Source organism: Pecten maximus, chromosome 14, assembly GCF_902652985.1.
Source record: "Pecten maximus chromosome 14, xPecMax1.1, whole genome shotgun sequence".
In the NCBI taxonomy this organism is placed as follows: Eukaryota; Metazoa; Mollusca; class Bivalvia; order Pectinida; family Pectinidae; genus Pecten; species Pecten maximus.
The window spans coordinates 5,894,578-5,913,101 of record NC_047028.1 but is presented as its reverse complement, the minus strand read 5'-3'; the positions used below and the strand labels follow the sequence as shown (position 1 = coordinate 5,913,101).

The 18,524-nt window shown below is 34.1% G+C and overlaps 1 protein-coding gene across 1 annotated transcript; it reads left to right on the top strand.

The window, feature by feature from the left end:
- Positions 1-8,051: 8,051 nt before the first annotated feature.
- LOC117342791 lies at positions 8,052-13,142 on the top strand. Its single transcript, XM_033905052.1, has 4 exons — positions 8,052-8,218; positions 8,386-8,552; positions 9,649-9,732; positions 12,761-13,142. The coding sequence occupies exons 1-4, from the start codon at positions 8,107-8,109 to the stop codon at positions 13,073-13,075; spliced, it is 678 nt and encodes a 225-aa protein (XP_033760943.1). The 5' UTR covers positions 8,052-8,106; the 3' UTR covers positions 13,076-13,142.
- The last annotated feature ends 5,382 nt before the right edge of the window (positions 13,143-18,524 follow it).

Genomic DNA, 18,524 nt, shown 5'->3' with positions numbered 1-18,524 from the left:
TAGAATAGTTATAACACTTACCAGCTTTGAGAGTTACAGCAGGCATCAACAGTACTGTACCCATATAATTTATCTTTAAATAAAAAAAAAAAGGTTGTTCATGAACGATTCCCTGTGAGCCATTGGTAAACAAACGAAACAAGAGGTCCATGGGGCCTGCATTGCTCACCTGGATATTACAGTTATGGTACTCTTAAGTTATATTACAAAAATGACAAAAAAGAACATTCAAAATGTCTCTAAATACCATGTATTTCTGTCTACGTTTTCTTACTCCAAATTGTGCGCGATGTTCTTAAGAAGATTAACACTAGAATACTGACAGGTAAGCAGGGGGCTCCACCATGTGGCTTATACATACCACAATATATCGTTAAAAAAAACTATCTAGCAATATCGCCGAGGTTCATTTTGATTTTTGATATTTGGATTTCAATTGCAGTTACAAAGCTGAGGTTCATTTTGATTTTTGATATTTGGATTTCAATTGCAGTTACAAAGCTGAGGTTCTTTTTGATTTTTAAAATTTGGATTTTAATTGGAATTGAAAGTAGGAAGCAAAACATACATTACATTTATTTCAATTGTATACATATGCTATAATGCGACCATTGTTTTCTTTAGATCTCAATATATCAGGACCATACTCATTTATAAAATAGAGGCATTTCAATCAATAAAAAATGCTCCGATAACATACTTTTAAGGCATGTGATCGTAGTATGAAGGACATTTTTAAGACAAATTGTTAAACTATTTTTTAGAAATCTGCTTATTGTACCTCAAACTCCGCGGTTGAACTACTTTTCCTAAATACGGGCTTTTTGCAATGTTCTGAGGTGTTCATAGTGCTAATTATAGCGTTTTTGATTATTGAAATGCCTCCCTTTATGCCAAAATTGTTTTATATTATTCACAGCCGCCATTTGCATTTTCAAGGTCAAACGAGAATTGATGTTTATGCTTTTATAAAGACAAATATGGTAAAAATAAACGCTCGCAGTACCTGATATCGATACTTGTGAGCTTAACGGCATGGTTATTGTGTGCAATATATCTGATCCACGTGAGCTTTTTGTGTTTTCCTGAAACATTTGACGCATGTTTTGCCGACATTAACAGGTTTTTATTTCTGTTTAATTGCACAAGAATATTGATTTATAGGCTTGTAAACTTTCACTGGATTTGCTATATACGTGAACTTTAATATTCCTCAAATGCTGAATATTAATATTTTAGTATACACAGGTGTAAAGTGTCAGTGTACATTCATGCTAATATTATATTCAACAGGTGTATATTTACTATTGTTAGAAATTGAAAATAGTCAATTCAGGTATATAGTGATAATATTCATATATGTTAGCAATGTCATAGGTACAGCTATACAAATTAAGTGTGAACCTTTACACAGACTGACTGACAGACAGACGGTTATAAGGATAGACGGACAGATAGAATGATTACATATCCCTTAATTCAATGTATTCTATCAATGAGATGATGAATATATTTTTTTATTATTATTTATTTTATATTTATGATGAATTTCACCGTGACGTAGCGGAGGTTTGAGCATCCGAATGTTGCTGAGATGATAATGATGCTTATCAAAAGTATGTCTAATATCGCTAATAGTGTCCGACAGGTAGGTAGGTGTACTATTTTGTAGCATATTGTACATCAGAATTATTTTATTTATTATTTTTTACGTCTGCTCCCATTCCAATTCTCGACAAATGTTGGTATATTGTGTACCCTTACGAGGTAAAGTAATGATTCCCCCAGCTCCAATCTGTATGGATTCTAGTAAGTTTTTGGACTGTTGTGAGCAATTATGACAGATCACATTATAGCGTTCTCTAGTATTGGTCTAATAAAAGAAATAGAAATAGAGAGAAAAAAGAGATTTTCTGTTGACTTTGTGTTTGAGACATTTATGAATATTAAGTTTCTTAATGGCGTTATCATGTATGTTTTTTATGTGTTCTTTTCAGTACGATCAGCAGCTAAAGTAACTGTGTGATTCACATTATTCATTCATTATTTCATTATCATCAAACTTATGTGTTAAAGGTTGAGAAAAAGACAGATTTAACATCCCATCTCCGGATCCTTGAATTGTGCTACTTAATAACTTAAAGTATGTGGTTCTTGATGCTTGACACGGTCGTCGTTCATTTCAATGGATATCAGTTTGGTTAATAATGGTGATCTTGTTCTATATTTACCTTTAAATGAAGGTCAATGGGGTCAATGAACTGATATTTATATATATATTAAATATGATGGCACAGTAAGAATGACCGATTTTGCTTTTGTCGGTTCTAATTAATCAATAAATTGTTGCACTTTCGAGAAGTCAACTAGAGATAGAACAATTACAGTTCTCAATACACTACATTTATTCTTGTGTTTGTATGGGATGGTAGACTGTTGTCTTGGTGCCGAACATGGCCCAAGAAATACAAAATGCATGTAACATATGCACACACCCCAACTGTACGTTTGCCCGCTGGACAGACATAGTAGTAATCTTTGACAGGGTCAACTTGATAAATTTTGTAAAACGCAATTCAGGCATCAAGTTTCACCTTGTGGCGCATAGAAAGGTCGGGTTCATCAGCAACCTTTGAGCTAAGCCAAATTGGACAGAGTCAAAAGGGTTGCATGCGCCCAGCAAGGTGACAGTCCCTCGTGTCCCTCTCTGGTGTTGACACATAAATCAATCCGCGCACATCATTCAAGGAGGCTGTTGCTACTGTAACTAGTTCCTCTATGACTTAAAGGGAAAACTTGAACTGTTCTGTTCTCTTAACAGTTTCCACTCTTTCAGTCAACCATGGTTTCCACTAGCTATCTTCATCACGCTGAGTCTGAACTGATAAGAAGGCATGAACAAAGAAAACCCTGTACGTCGCAGCAGGTCCAATACAACCCTAAATCCCACGTCAACAATTACATTGTCATCATCACTGAGCCACAAATTCAGGATCTCAGCTGTTGATAGTTGCATGATCTTCATTCCCATAAAATTGTTATGCATGAAGGTACAGATACACAAATCATTTATGAGGTTATGGTTTATTTTCTTGTATCAACATATGGCGAAAAAAAAAAAAGACATCGAAGTGGGAGCCAAATGTTGAACCCACCTTTGGCCAAAATCCATTCAGTGTTTAGTATCTTTTTTAGGAAAAGTGATGGACGACGGAAGCTGGACGACACACGGATACGTCACGGCATAAGCTCACCAGTCCTTTAGACCAGGTGAGCTAAAAATGCAGATGACATTGACATGCGATCTGGAGAAGCGAGGCATTGATTATATTTGAACCATGAGACGATAACAGATGCATAACTTCTGTAACTCTAGTCGGTAGTTTGATTATACTTCCTCAACTTCAAAGTTAACTAAGCTCGAGCTGAAAAAATACAAGAGTTGAAAAGTGTGCACTCAAATAATCTCGGCCTTAAAAAGTAGGTGACAATATAAAGAATATATTGTACTGCTCAGCGCCTTTGGGTAATGTAAATGTTTTAAATGTCATAAAGATATCTTTATTCAAAAGGTATACCCGAGATTAAAAAATATTGCATAACAAGAAATGACAAGAGACACAACAAAAATTTATAATAAAACAATATGTCTCCATTCATTCTAAAGAGAAGTATGAAGAAATGGTATCAACTGTTACTCACTATCTCTTTGTCGAAAACCTGAAAAGCCATTCCAGATTAAGTTTCAACCATGAAATGAAATAAACATGCGCTCTGTTACATATATTAACACAGCATAACAAATATTATATGCAAACAAAGCTTAAACTGGTCACCTACCTCGTATAGAATAGTCATGATAGTTCCAAATAGTCTGATGCCCTTAGAATAATAACGTACTTCGAGGTACTACAAGAAAACACACAAGGTTAGCGATAAATGTCGATATCATTTAGTTAAATTGTCAGTAATGTTAACCAACGTCTATATCTCAGTAACGCTATAGATACCGCGTGTTCCTTTAATGGATTCGCACCAGTTGTACCGGTACGAATCTGTTGTCCTTGTAATTCAACGTGGTACAGCAAAACCGAACCGGTTTTCGTAGATCACGTTCTCAAAGGATCACATGGATCCAAGATGGCGAACTGTGATTCTTCATAAGTTACGTAAATGTACTTTTTGTAAAATCAAGACTCTTTGCCAATGTTTGACGTAACTATTCGGATTAAAGTTCAACATCTTGAGACATCATTTGAAAATTAATTGCGTTCAATTTATACAATATCATACCGTTTTGTAAAACTGGTACGAACCCGATAAAGGAATTCACGAATAGAGTGACATTATGTCATGTCACTAACAGAGGACTGACAAACTTACTTAAAAATGAGTGCCAGGGAAATATAGCATGTACCAATATCAAAGGCTTGGTTTGTGGTGATCAGCAGAAAGCGGGGATTTAGAATATATAAAGACACTTTTTATTAGGGGATTATTTTGTTTTCGGCTTTTAGACATAATAAGATAGTTTATAGATAATTTCTACAAATGATAGAGACTCTACAGAGACACAGATATATTTAAATTGCACTAAAATGGCACACATGTAACTTCTATTTAGTGTCCCCAAGGTCCGGACATGGTGGAATACATAAACACATCTGCGTAAAATTAAGTATTAGTGAAATATCTATACTCGGTAGTAGTCAGTATGTTATCCCGAAATAACGAATTTGGTCAGAGTAATAACGGGATAATTCTTGAGAAGTTTCAATCAGATCTCCATTACTCCTATCCAGAATCACACACCTCAAATGAGAGTTAATGACTCGACAACGGAACCACAAGGCATATCAACATATGTGAAATATAGATGGAAATGGAGTATTTCCTAATGGTATATCCATAAAAAAAATGGTCAGGACCTTCTCGGGATCATTCCTGTTGATTTTAACTGCATTCAATAGATTAAACGAAAGGAGAACAACATATGAAACATGTTTGGTGGACGGTGCAAGACAAATGTGACCCAATTAGCATATATTACGCACGCTTACCTCATAGATACTTGTAACGTTTAATTTCTTTAGGCGAGGCACGAAAACGTACATACAGAAAATGTCAGTAATGAAGTCACCAATGATACCAATGTAAATCTGCATTCCATATAGATACACTTCTGCCGGCACTCCCAGCATCGAGATTCCGGATTGGAAAGAAACCAGCAGGGATAACGCAACCGGAAGTACCGCCATCTTACCGTCACCCATGATGTATTGAGAGGTGGTTTTCATTTTCTTGCTCCTAAGGGATTGATAAAGTCCAATTCCAAGCGACGCCGCAATAGATAAACAATGACCAGATAATCCTCCCATTTGAGAAATGCCATGATGCTGACTATGGTAACATCTATGAATCCGTGTATCTACAAGACAAATGACGGATACTCTGATAATACCTTTAAGTTTTCAAAAACAATGGGAAATAAAATCTCAACGAAATTAAAATATGACATTAAAGTATGATGTACAAAGAATTGAAGTCATGTTCTGTAGATAATGATGTATTTGATAAAAGCAATGATACGTTTAGCCTATCGATGAATCATATCAATTACCAACTTCAGGTCATGTTACCAAACTAATACTAATATCACTTAACTAAGTCCTTATCAATGCTGATCTCTATAATAATTATAAAAGTCAAGACCAGAACAGTTTGTTATAATAGAAATAAAAATAAAAAATGATAGTTTTAGATATATATGCTTACCTGCAGTTATAGCGATAACTAAGGTTAAAAGCCGAATGACAAGTTGATAAAGCGTGTTCTATTTTTACGCTTGAACTGTGATAGCTAAAAGACAGTCAAGTAAATGAGAGATCGATAATGCAAACAATATTGATTCTCGGTCACACAGACGCTGATGTTGATTCTCGGTCACACAGACGCTGATGTTGATTCTCGGTCACACAGACGCTGATGTTGAGTACTTTGTAGAATTACACCTTATTACGTTAAGTTTACACATACCAAATTATGTTTTAATATACCGGTCAGGAAATTAAACCGGTCTCGAAAATAAGCCTGGGATTCCCTGCACGAAAAGAATGCTTTAAAATAAGCATGTCGGAAAATAAGCAATTAAAGTCAAACTAAAAGAATAAAAGTCGGCATTGAGGTTATCATTTTGATTTTTGAGACAAAACAGAACCTGTGCAAACTCAATCACAGCTCATTCTCACATCCGACATGTAATGGAAATTTTAAAATAAACAGGGAGAGATGCAATTCCTATATGCCTGTTTCATGACACTTTAAAACGGCCCAATTCCAGTTTACATTGTCCTTTACTCGGTCTATTGTAAATCCAAACTATTCAATGTCTCCCAGACACTACTCCACTTTTCCACACGTGAGTTGCATTTTTATGACCGACACACACGAACAGCGCTGATTGTATCGCTACAAAATACTACAGACATTTCTAGTGTGATTCAATTTGTTATCAACAAGAAACTAAAACTTGCACCGGCTTTGGAAACATTTTCACAGCTGTTACATGTTTGACAGTCTCGTAGAATGCTTTATTTATGGCCTTATATTGAGTATAACGATAAAAGAGTAACACTACACACTTTTCACCATACGAAATTACCACATATAAATAAATGATACTATATGTCAAGATTTGATGTGTTTGTTATTGTTTCAACCCTATAATGTTGTTTGTCATGTTAGCGATATCAGAGACACCCTGAATAAAAAAAATTGTTTCTATACCAATAATAAAAATTTTTTTCTTTAAAACCGTTTAAACTGTTGGCTATGTTTTATGTATATTTGTATCCTAATTCCGTACATGTAATATCGGTCAAACGAATAGAGCAGAAATACCCGTGAGGAACGACGACCTACGTTTTAATTTTATTTTGAAAAGTTTTGACCTTCTTCAATGGAATAACATTTGGCCAGTGACATGTTAGGATAAACCGCTTTGTTTAAGGTTACATTTGTAAAGTTCAGTAGCAAGTGTTATTTATATTACTCCCTGTTTGATAAATCAGCAGATGAGATATAAATGCATAATAACATCCATATCTAACATGGAATATTTCTGGGTATTTTCTATCCTGGTTTCGAGCCATTTATTATGTTAATTTGTTAGATACAAAGACCTGATATACCTAAGGAACTAACTGCGTTCTCTCTTTTTAAGTGACGATTAGAGATCTCGTCTAAAATCCAAGGTTAAAATACGACACTGACGAAGATATTCCATGATTTGAAATGAAATGAGTCCAGGAAGCAGGTGAAGTAAACGTCCATATATGATATATGATTAATTATTGATTAAAGTTAGCAGGTTCACATAAGACTAGAAAGAGCTTTAACTCTGGATTATTTACAGATATATAAACTTTATGAATAACCTTTAGTCTTTACCCTTTTGCACATCAACAAGTAGTAGATACATAAAAGTTCCGAATCCATTGTTTAAAGGTTTAAAGGTTATTTGCCTCCTTTATGATTGTTCTTGTATTTAAAGCTATCGTGATTACTGATGAAAATAGAATAGTATTATACGTATTATCCACAAAGCGACTTGTTATTTTGCTTAAGACGTGTAAACAGTCGGTAATCAGCAGCGTATACAGGGACAATGACAGCTAAACAACAAATCGGAGCAAATTTTACTGCATTGGTACCTAAACAGGAAATTATCGCCGATACAAAAATGATCAAAATAAACACACAGCTAATATAACAGTATCAACTGACGGGAAGCATGGCAGTGATGTTTATCATCAATTACTGAAACCTTTATCTGAATATATTAGCTTTATAGGAGGTAATTCGTTTTAGGTATACTCTACCGTTTGTAAATGATTGATCAGAATCTCGTGTGTCTCCGACAATAAACGAAGGAGCAGAATCTCGTGAGTTTTCGTGATACTCTACACGATGTCAGTTTCAGGTATGCGGAGTATCACTAGATGTAGGTCACTATTGATTCCCGCTTTAAAGCTTCCGTATTTTGCAGTGTTCTTTGTATACACTGACAAGTCGATATTACAACAGCTGTATACGGTAACCTATACGATGATATCAGTATATAACACTTCGCAAGACTATGGCCGCCTACAGGACACCTCACCACAAGCGGTAATTACAAGTCGACAGGATGTATCACAGGTACAGCTTCAAATTCAAGGTAAATTATATACATGAATAGAGTCAGGAGTCATTGATGCAGGAAGTGAATGGCGAATAACGTCATTGTAGTTGTGACTTGTACATTTCATCTATATAATTTATTATGTAATCATATATACAACAGCAAATTCCTTAATTTAGCTTAACATTTGCTTCGGATTTCAGATGCATATCGCCAGTTCCGAGGTACAATATCGAAGAAGACACGGATTTTTGGTTTGATTAACTGTTTGTTTGGTGTCCTATTGATGGTTATTGGAGCGTTAAGTATTTACTACGGAGCCCCAGATGTACCGTATGTACTCCCTCTACATGTTGTAACCGGGATCATGGTAGGTTATCCATGCATGCTGTTGTGTCTTATCAAAAACAAAACCAAAAACGCGGAATATGTAATCCACGGACTATTCTCGTTAATTTTACAAGTGTCTGGAATTTAAATCTGGGTAATGTTTATACGGATTTGTTTTGTAACTCTGATTGAAACTTTATATTCTTTTAAATCGTCACACGTTTTTATTGCCTGATAGTTACATAGAGAATGTACAAGGATATACATTTGTCTTTTAATAACGCCAGGAAATATTAAGATAATATTTCCGTTCATATTAAATGGTACAATATCACATTGATGGCTTTTGGGTGACTGGCGGAATGAACGCAATTTAGTCAAGCGAGCTACATAACGATTGATACAAAATATTCATTGAAGTATTTGATAGTTCAATATTAATCCCCTTATTATTCTGAAAATATCTGGCTTCTCTTAGGTTTGTCAAAAAGTGGTTACTTTTTTTTATCTTCGCGTACAGAACACAAAAGTAACGTATTTATTTAATTTAAAAAAAAACTGTTTTATATTCCTTGATTGTTACCCCTATTCGTCTCACTTCCAAAATCTGCTGAGCGGCTTTGCAGGAGTAACTACAACATCTATAGGTATTTTTCGGCCAGGGAGGAGACAGACCCAAACTTTAATCACAGCGGCGAATGCTAAACTAGGTTAAAAGTTAGTGTCAAGAAAAGCGTTAGGAAGAAGAAAGTAGCATAGAAAGAAGAGAAAAGATAAGATCCAAAATTTAGTCGCCTCTTACGATCAAGTAATTGGACAGCAGGTACAAATATAATGTCCTACCTACATGACATTTCAGTGAATTCCACTATTTCCAACCATTAATGACAAATCAACGCCAGAAATGGACGCCTTCATAAATAAATGATTCATAACAGTCAATTATCAAATCTCGATCGCGATGGGTGCTACTTGAAAAGTCCCGGCGTTATTCAGTTTTTCTCATCATATACATGTAAGCACTTGTTTATTCTAACTTCAATTCCAAGAAGAAAACAGGGGATTCGGTAAAAATGGCATAGGTTAGTTAACTAAGTTAAATTATTTTCTGATCACTTTGAAATTTCTTTCCACAGTTACTCGCTGATGGTATGTGTGCTTACCAGGCTGGGAGACTGACACAGAAAGAGGACACCGTGACGCCAACAATCAAATGTTTAGTAAGTACAGTACGCGTCAGGTGGTATGGTCCCCAATCACCGCCACAGTGGCGAGGTCTAATCCCTTCCACTCACTCAGTCGGTTGCATGTCGGTTGAAACACCGGCTGACACCGGCTCAAAACCCGAGTGGTCACCTGTTAACTGACACCGCGCGACACGGTGTGGAAGAGTGTTGGGGATTAGTGAAACAAAGGTCCTGATTCATGATTGACAGGTACACTGCCTGATACCGTGATGTGTTTGTTGGAACATACCTTGTCGTATGGTACAGGTACTCTGTAGCTGGACTCACATTTTGTACTTACAGTATCCAGAAACGTGATATATCTGATATACACGTCTCTGCAGTATCCCAGCCCGGTGTTGAGAAAACGGAGATATTTTTTTATGTAATGAAATCACGATCTATACTAGCGATACTACAGATGTATTGTTTTGTAAATGTACGGTACATATACACTCCAAATTATGTACGTTTTTAGTTTTTAATTCCTAGCTAGATGAGTACCACAAATGTTTACCGGGAAATCGAGAAAACAAAACTTAACGATATTTTGCCGCCTTGGTGTTTGTGCTATTTATAGCAATATTGTGATTGGCGCGCGAGCGAGTAAATATCGCTCGGCTTTCGATTGACTTTGAAGTAAGTCTTGAATGATTAATATAATAATAACTTAACTAAAACAAAAACAAAAACATCTGACACTTCTGTCTGTTTATGTCCCCATTGAACACTATACACCTGGCCTATCATTACACTACCATCACAAAGAATCCTGGATCTCGGAACAACTAAACTAGTATCATGAAATCTGATACGTATATATCCTGATATACACAAGTCTCTGATGAAATGTAACTAAACAGTTTGAACATCCTTTCGTAATATTCCGAGGTGGCATATTGAACAGAAAATATGTTATCGGTACTAGTGTATCGAGTGTGCTGACTTCACGTACATGTACACTTATAATATGTATAAGAGCCACGATATAATTATTACAATTTGACAGTTTGAGTATGAGTAGAGTTTTAAAGTAATTTTTTTCCGAATGTTAAATAAACAAAGAGTTGTCATGGTATCATTATGAAAACTTGATGAAGCCATATACATGTATGCTCATGACCGCCTTTTTACTACCGAACGCTAATTATATAATTAGTATATTAACCCATGAATCCAGACACGACCGCGGCTCTATCACACGCCTCGGTTACTTCACTGTACAGGCAGATACAATGTACGTATATTGTATATTTACATAGATTCATATTAATTTCTGGTAAACTAAAAAAAATATTTGGACGTATTACCAGAAAGGCGTATTAGGGATAAATAAAATCGCTATTTACCCGTACAACTGGTGCATGGCTCCTTTTATTCGTGACCAGTCAAGCATATCCCTTATCGAGAAGGCCTTGTCCCCTATCACACACGCGAGCACAGGTAAATCGGTCAAATAGAGAGCTACGTATACTTATCTCTGTTATATATGTTTCTGGTATTACAAATTGTAGCACCTTTTCATTAAAAATTTTGATTTGTTCACAAGTTAAGGGAAATGTGTGCAATTAAAAAAAAATTAAGAACACAAACGATACATTTTTGTTAGCGCGGCATGCACCAATAACTAGTTAAATATCGTTTTGATACAATACGGAATATGAACTTAAATATTTACATTTGCGCTGCATTGTCGCTATATGAACCAACTAAAGTCTGATTCGGTTCACGAGACTATGAACCTAAACAAGTATTCAAATGAACGTGCGATGAAAGTAAATAAAAAAATGGCTTAGCTGATAATAATTTTCTGGTTACGGGTGCTGATGTTTCTATAAGATATAAGTAAAAAGAGTATTTTATTTATTTTTGAATTATGTTTGCGGATGTAATACAATGTGAAGATATGTGACACGTTTCGCTCTGATGCGTTGATTGACACTCACTGCACCATTTGTGGGCGTGGTTTTAGAATCATGGATTGTGATTGGTTCGTAGCGTTGGCAATATTACTCGTGTCAGCGATCAAATGTTTAAAACATACTTATGGTTACACAATTCAAATCAATACCATTTGCTCACCCTTGAATCGATATACAAATTCTTTATTACATTTACATGTACATGTGTATAAAGCATTAGAGTTTGTACTGCAAGACGAGGTTCGGGCATTTTGTGTGGCGTGATGCGATGAAGACGGGTACGAAAACTCTATGAGTTAGTGCTTGTTTTGAAAACACCAGAAATATTTTGTCTAAATTGATAATCATCCCACGTACTGATGCCTTACTAGGTATACTTGTGATAATTGACGTCCGTGAGAGTAATAGCAGCTAGGACACGAGTTCGTTGCCAATTAATAAAAATTACGTATGACTTCATGATCATTCAGCCAATCTACAGCTATACTGTATTTTACGTTTTCTCAAAATCCGAAGGAGCATGTAAATGAATTGTTACATGGTAAAACAATCAGTACAGGTAAAGGTGAAAGGTCGCAAAACTCTGACCATGACCACGTCACCAGCTGTGAGCCTTCACACCTTTTCCTACGATCTTAATCCCCTACACTCGCCAGGCCCCGGCCGGTGGTGGCCGGTGGAAACACCCGAGTTGAAACACGGGGCGTACTTAATCCCCTACACGCGAGTGACACTCGCAACCCTGAGGGTGAAAGAGAACCATAACACCTGACGCGTACTGTACCTCATTGGGAGACAAAACGTCTAAATCAGGCTTAAATACATTGCATACTTTTGAATGGATAAAGGCGTATCTTAACACAGGTTATTCTACAAATAGATTATCATTTGGAAGTACTGAAGGCAATTACGGTATTAAAACCAAGACTAACTGCTACAGAGCGATATATAATAATAACGGTAGGAAACCAATATATATATTAAGTAAGTGTGTACCTAAATATCACTAGATGTGTTAACAATGGCACTTTTAGTCCGTGTAAACCATGTTCTGGTGGTGCCATTCATGTAATATATCCTATCAAAATTCACCTTTTCAGATGTTGATGGTATACTGTCTGAGTCTAGTGGGAGTAACCTTCTGTTTTGTAACAGCCGGAATCAACGGGGGTATGGGCATTGGCTTTTGTCTCGGGACAGAATACTCACGTACAGGCAATGTTCAAAGATTGAATGACCAGTGTACAGAAAACAAGGAACGGAACATTGCATTTTGTATTGTCATCATTTTGATTAGTGTGTTGGCTGGGATACACTGTATCCTAGTCACAGTCTTCTTTTGTGTGTACGGTCGGTTCTACGGAGTCACCAATAGGCGCAGAAGGATTATACTGTTACACAGAAGTGATTGCTAGACTGTTGATGGTATATGTATAAATTCACTGCTTTGATTTCCAAGATAAACGTGTATTATATAAATCATTGCATGTCTGGTTGGTTCTCTTCAGGTCCTGTAGATAAAATTGTACCCATTCGACAGATTCATGAAAGGCGACACAATTTGGAATCTTTATGTTGTCTCTTCCTCCAAAAAGAGTCCGGTCCCCCTTATGCCTCCCTTGTGAAGCAGGCACTATCTCACTGTTTCTTTATTGAACGTCTGGGTAAATGTTTGTCCAAAGATCTCTTGAATGATATGCATCACACTTATTTTATCATTTTATTTCGTTTTGATCGAAATATCATTTCGTTTAATCGAAATACTATTATCGAAATAGTATTTAGTTATATCGACTTCTTACAAAGGGTAATTTTGGAACTGTGATCATATCCTCATTGTAACTGTTATTACCTGGGCCTAGTTACATCAAAATCCCTAAACTTACTTATTTTAAGAAAATGTCTTAACTAAATATTGCCCATAGGAAAATATTTCAGAAGTTTTTTTTATAGTTTTTTTTAATTTTCCAAAACACATATATCATTAACAGTCTATAATTTTAATATATCACCTGCACACTACTGCCATAATCTTTTAACAATTATCCTCACTACTCACACTCATCTTAATCCTCATCATCCTCATCATATCATCCTCTTCCTCATCCTTATCATCACCATCACTATCCAATCATCATCATCATCATCATCATCATCATCATCATCAAATCATCATCAGCATCACATCATCAAATCATCATCAATAGTCATCATCCTCATCTGCAATACTCATCCTCGTTCTCAACACCATCATCAATCATCATCAAACATCAATCGTCATCATCATCATCATCATCATCATCATCATTTTCATCATCATCATCATCATCATCATTCAATCATCATCATCATCATCATCATCATCATCATCATCATCATCATCATCAACATCATCATAATCATCATCATCCTCACCATCATCATCATGAACATCATCATCATCATAATCATCATCATCATTCAATCACCATCATCATCATCATCATCATCATCCTACTCATCATCATCATCATCATCATCATCATCATCATCATCATCATCACAATCATCATCATCATCATTCAATCACCACCATCATCATCATCATCATCATCATCATAATCATCATCATCATTCAATCACCATCATCCTCACCATCATCATCATCATCATCAATCAGCATGCATCATCATTATCAATAAAACTCACAATTTTATCATCTTCAGCAGCAGCAGCAATATTCACATCATAGGTGCAATTCATAATCAATGACATATGTGTAACATAATTTTTTTTTCTTTCTCACACACACTCGCAGTCAGAGAGAGAGAGAGAGAGATTTGTGCCATTTCTTATAATAATAGTTTACCGCAATGTGCTTAATAACATACAAAATAAAAAAAAAAACAAAAAAAAAATAGTTCAGAAGTATTGTCAAGAGTTGGGTGTTGTCTGTAAAAGTTTATCCCATTTTTTCCATCTATTATGAAATGTTTCTATATTTCCCTTATCTTTACCAATAAAAACATATTTTTGAATATTGTAATTATCTCTAATAGTAAGTTTTAGTGCTTGTACTGATTGAATTTGCTGTAAACATCTTGTTCTATAGATGTACTGCTTCATAATGAGTAATATAAGATTATATGTTTTATAATATATATTTTTCTTGTTTCTCATGCCAAAAATGAAAGTTTCTTTATTGAAAGTAAATGGAATCAATAGCGTATCTAGCAAAAATTCAAAGTTATCAAAAAATGACTGTACTTCTTTGCATTCCCATAATAGATGTACAATTGTTTCTGATTCTGTTTTACAGAAGAAGCAGATTGGACTACCAGTCAATCCGATTTTGAATAAATATGAATTAGTGGTTAATATATGTTGGTTTATTCTATATTGGAGCCACTGTAATTTAGAACTTTAAGTAACTTCGAAAGGGATCATAAATATATTCTTCCAAGTTTCATCATCTAATTCAAACATTCTATTCCATTTCTTTTTTCTTGTAGATATATTGTTGTTTAAAGAAAGTATGTTATCGAAGTCTTGAGAGCCCTTAATATTTAAAAAAAAAATTCTAAATGAATGGGTACTGATGGATAAGTTAGATTTTCATTTTCTATATGCTTGTGGGCAGTGTATTTCCTAATAGAGTTTATTATACCATGGTATGTAAGGAAGTTGGTATTGATATTGTACTTATCTTTAAATTCCTGAAAAGTATAAAAAGTATTTAAATTTGGCAATTTAAATAAATCATTGATTATAAAAATCCCCTTCTGATACCATTTCTTATAAAACACCATTTTATTATTTACTGTTAAGTTTTTATTAAACCAGATGGGTGTTTTCATTATTGAGAAATTCCTATTTGCTAAAAATGTCTCTTCTTTCTCTTTAAGGCATCCCCAAGATTTGAACACATCTTTCAAAAATTTGATTTTGCATTTCATTTCACATTTTCTTATGTATCCTGATCCGCAATTAGCTAACATACCTATATCAATACTTCTGCCTAAGATTAGTTGCCATTTACTTGCTTTAGAGTATAACCTTCTAATCAAAGATAACTTTAGCGCCTTTATAAAAGAATATATATCAAGCATTTTCAAACCCCCTTCTGTATAGTCTTTTATGATAATATCCCTTTTCACCTTGTCTACTTTACTATTCCAAAGAAAGCTATAAAGTTCTGTGTTTAGTCTTTTGATAAATGCTAAGTCAGGATCAGGTAGAGCTATTAAAAGTTGGTTAAATTGCGATACCAAAAGAGATTTAATTATATATATTTTACCAATAGGAGTAAGCATCCTTTTATTCCAATTATTCAAAAGAGATTTAAGTTTAACTAATTTCTTGTCAAAGTTCATTTTAGTCATTTTATGTAAATCTACATGGAAGTCAATACCCAATATGTTAAATTTTTAGTTTCCCCAATGTAGGTTCCATTCTGGGCAAAATTGTTCTTCACTATATTTCATGCTACCTATCCATATTAATTCTGTCTTGCTTTTATTTATTTTTAACCCAGATATATCTGCATATCCTTTTAACTCATCCAATGTCTCTCTTAATGAATTTCTAGATCCATCAAGGATAACTGATGTATCATCTGCATATTGAGATAACATTAGTGGAGTATCTTCTATATTTATTCCTTAAATATTAACATTATTTCTTATTCTAATTGCTAGGACTTCAGCACATAAAATAAATAAATATGGAGATATAGGGTCACCTTGTCGACATCCACGTTTAATATTAAAAAATGAGGATAAATTGCCCCCCTGATTTACAGATGAATTTGAACCATTTTGAAAAATATGAACCCAGTTCTTTATATCATCCCCAAAGTTAAAAAAAAAATCAAGCACTTTATCAATAAAATCCCAACTAACCGAGTCAAAGGCTTTTTCAAAATCTATTGTGAGTAACATTCCAGGAATATCATTCTCTTCTGCATAGTGCATAATATCATATATAACTCTAGTGTTTTCACCTACATACCTACCTGAAATAAAACCAGACTGATCAGTATTGATAAGTTTATCTAACACTTTTCTTATTCTATTTGCAATTAAACCTGAAGCAATTTTAAAAATTGTATTCAGAAGTGAAATGGGTCTCCATTTCTTCAAGTATTGTCTTGGCTTATCTCCCTTTGGTAAACATGTTATTATTCCCTGTTTTTGTGTAACAGATAAATTTTAAATATCAAATCCATATTGAATTGATCTTACTACAAAATGACCTAATTGTTTCCAAAAACATTTAAAGAATTCTACTGTAAAGCCATCAGATCCTGGACTTTTATTATTTTTCATATTTTTTAGAGTTTGAGATGCTTCACTTAAAGTAATGTTACCCTCTAAACTGTTTGTTTCTATAAAATTCAATTTAGGTATATTATTTACATTAAGATATTCATTCAAATTTATATTTTGCAATAATTGGAAATTATTGTCTTCTGAATACAATCTTTCATAATATTGCTGCACTTCATTTAAAATTTCATCTTGATTCCTGATTATTTCTCCACCATCTTTTTCTATGACTGGTATCATTTTTGTAACAAAATTCCTATTTTCTAAATTGAAAAAAATACCTGGTAGGTTTTTCACCTTCTTCAACCCATTTCAGAAGTTAAGGAAAATTCCTTCAGAATTTTTCTTTAAATCCTGTAACCTTTTCTATGGGGAACTCTAAGTTAAGGACTAAATTGAAGAAATATTAATGAAACTGGAGCCTGCCGCAGTATTTATTAGCAATATTTGTTATTGTTTACTTTAATATATCTTTCTTGGATTCTTTCTTAATGTCAACAAATGATCGGAAGTGTTGTTACTGTTTGGACGTGGATAACACCATTCTGTCTTCATGTTCATCTACATAGCTTGTTTACTTTGACGTCATGTTTTAAGCCTGATAAGAAATACTTTCTCTATATCTCCAAACGACCAAACAGGTAGATTAAAAAATAGCATTTCGAAAAATCGAAATAATAATTAGATAAAACGAAATATGAATTCGTTGTATCGAATCATCATTTATTTATGTCGAAATAAAATTCGATCAAACGAATTATAATTTCGTTAAAACGAATTATGATTTCGTTAAAACTAATAATTATTTCGATAAAACCAAATAATAGTTCGTTACAACGAATTATTTTTTCGATAAAACGAAATAGTATTAAAAAAAAAAAAAACATATCGAAATGATAATTCGATAGAACGAAATATCACTTCGTTAAAACGAATCATCTTTATAAAAACTAACTAATTTTTTCAATAAAACAAAATAGTACCACGAAGAAAAAGAACCGAAATAATAATTCGATAAAACAAATTATTACTTCGATAAAACGAGAGAAAAAATCGTCTTTTACACCTGATGAACATATATTGTTCCGCGATTCTCCTGTTTATAATACACACCTGTACCTAACACTGGTTATTACTGTAAACGGTTGGGGATAACGAGGTTGGTGTATTGGGGGTATTGCCTGCTGACTATTAACGGATAAAGATAAAAAAAAAACTGATCCATTTGATGAAAATTCAAAATTTACTCATTCATTTCGAGCCACGACAAAAGATTTATTCGTAATCGTATTCCGTTTTGTGATAGGGTCAGCTATGACGAAATAACAAATGGCATGGTTAACATAATAAACATGTTATACTCTTCATACTCTCAAATAATAACGTCTACATATAGATATAGACGTGGCTTAGTCGGTGTTATTTAACGGTCATTGTGCTCAATATGTAGCTCTTTACATATCATTTAAAATCATTTGTGTACATACCGATGGTGTCAGATTTGATAGATAAGTTTCCGAGTAGAATCGATACCGGCCATGGCTAAAGGTTAATTAAT

Excerpts from the sequence above, each read along its gene's own strand:
- LOC117342791 (XM_033905052.1), top strand. The coding sequence starts at position 8,107 with ATGATATCAGTATATAACACTTCGCAAGACTATGGCCGCCTACAGGAC. Across the intron at positions 8,553-9,648 it reads ATGTTGTAACCGGGATCATG|TTACTCGCTGATGGTATGTG; the intron begins GTAGGTTATCCA and ends TTCTTTCCACAG. Across the intron at positions 9,733-12,760 it reads CGCCAACAATCAAATGTTTA|ATGTTGATGGTATACTGTCT; the intron begins GTAAGTACAGTA and ends TCACCTTTTCAG.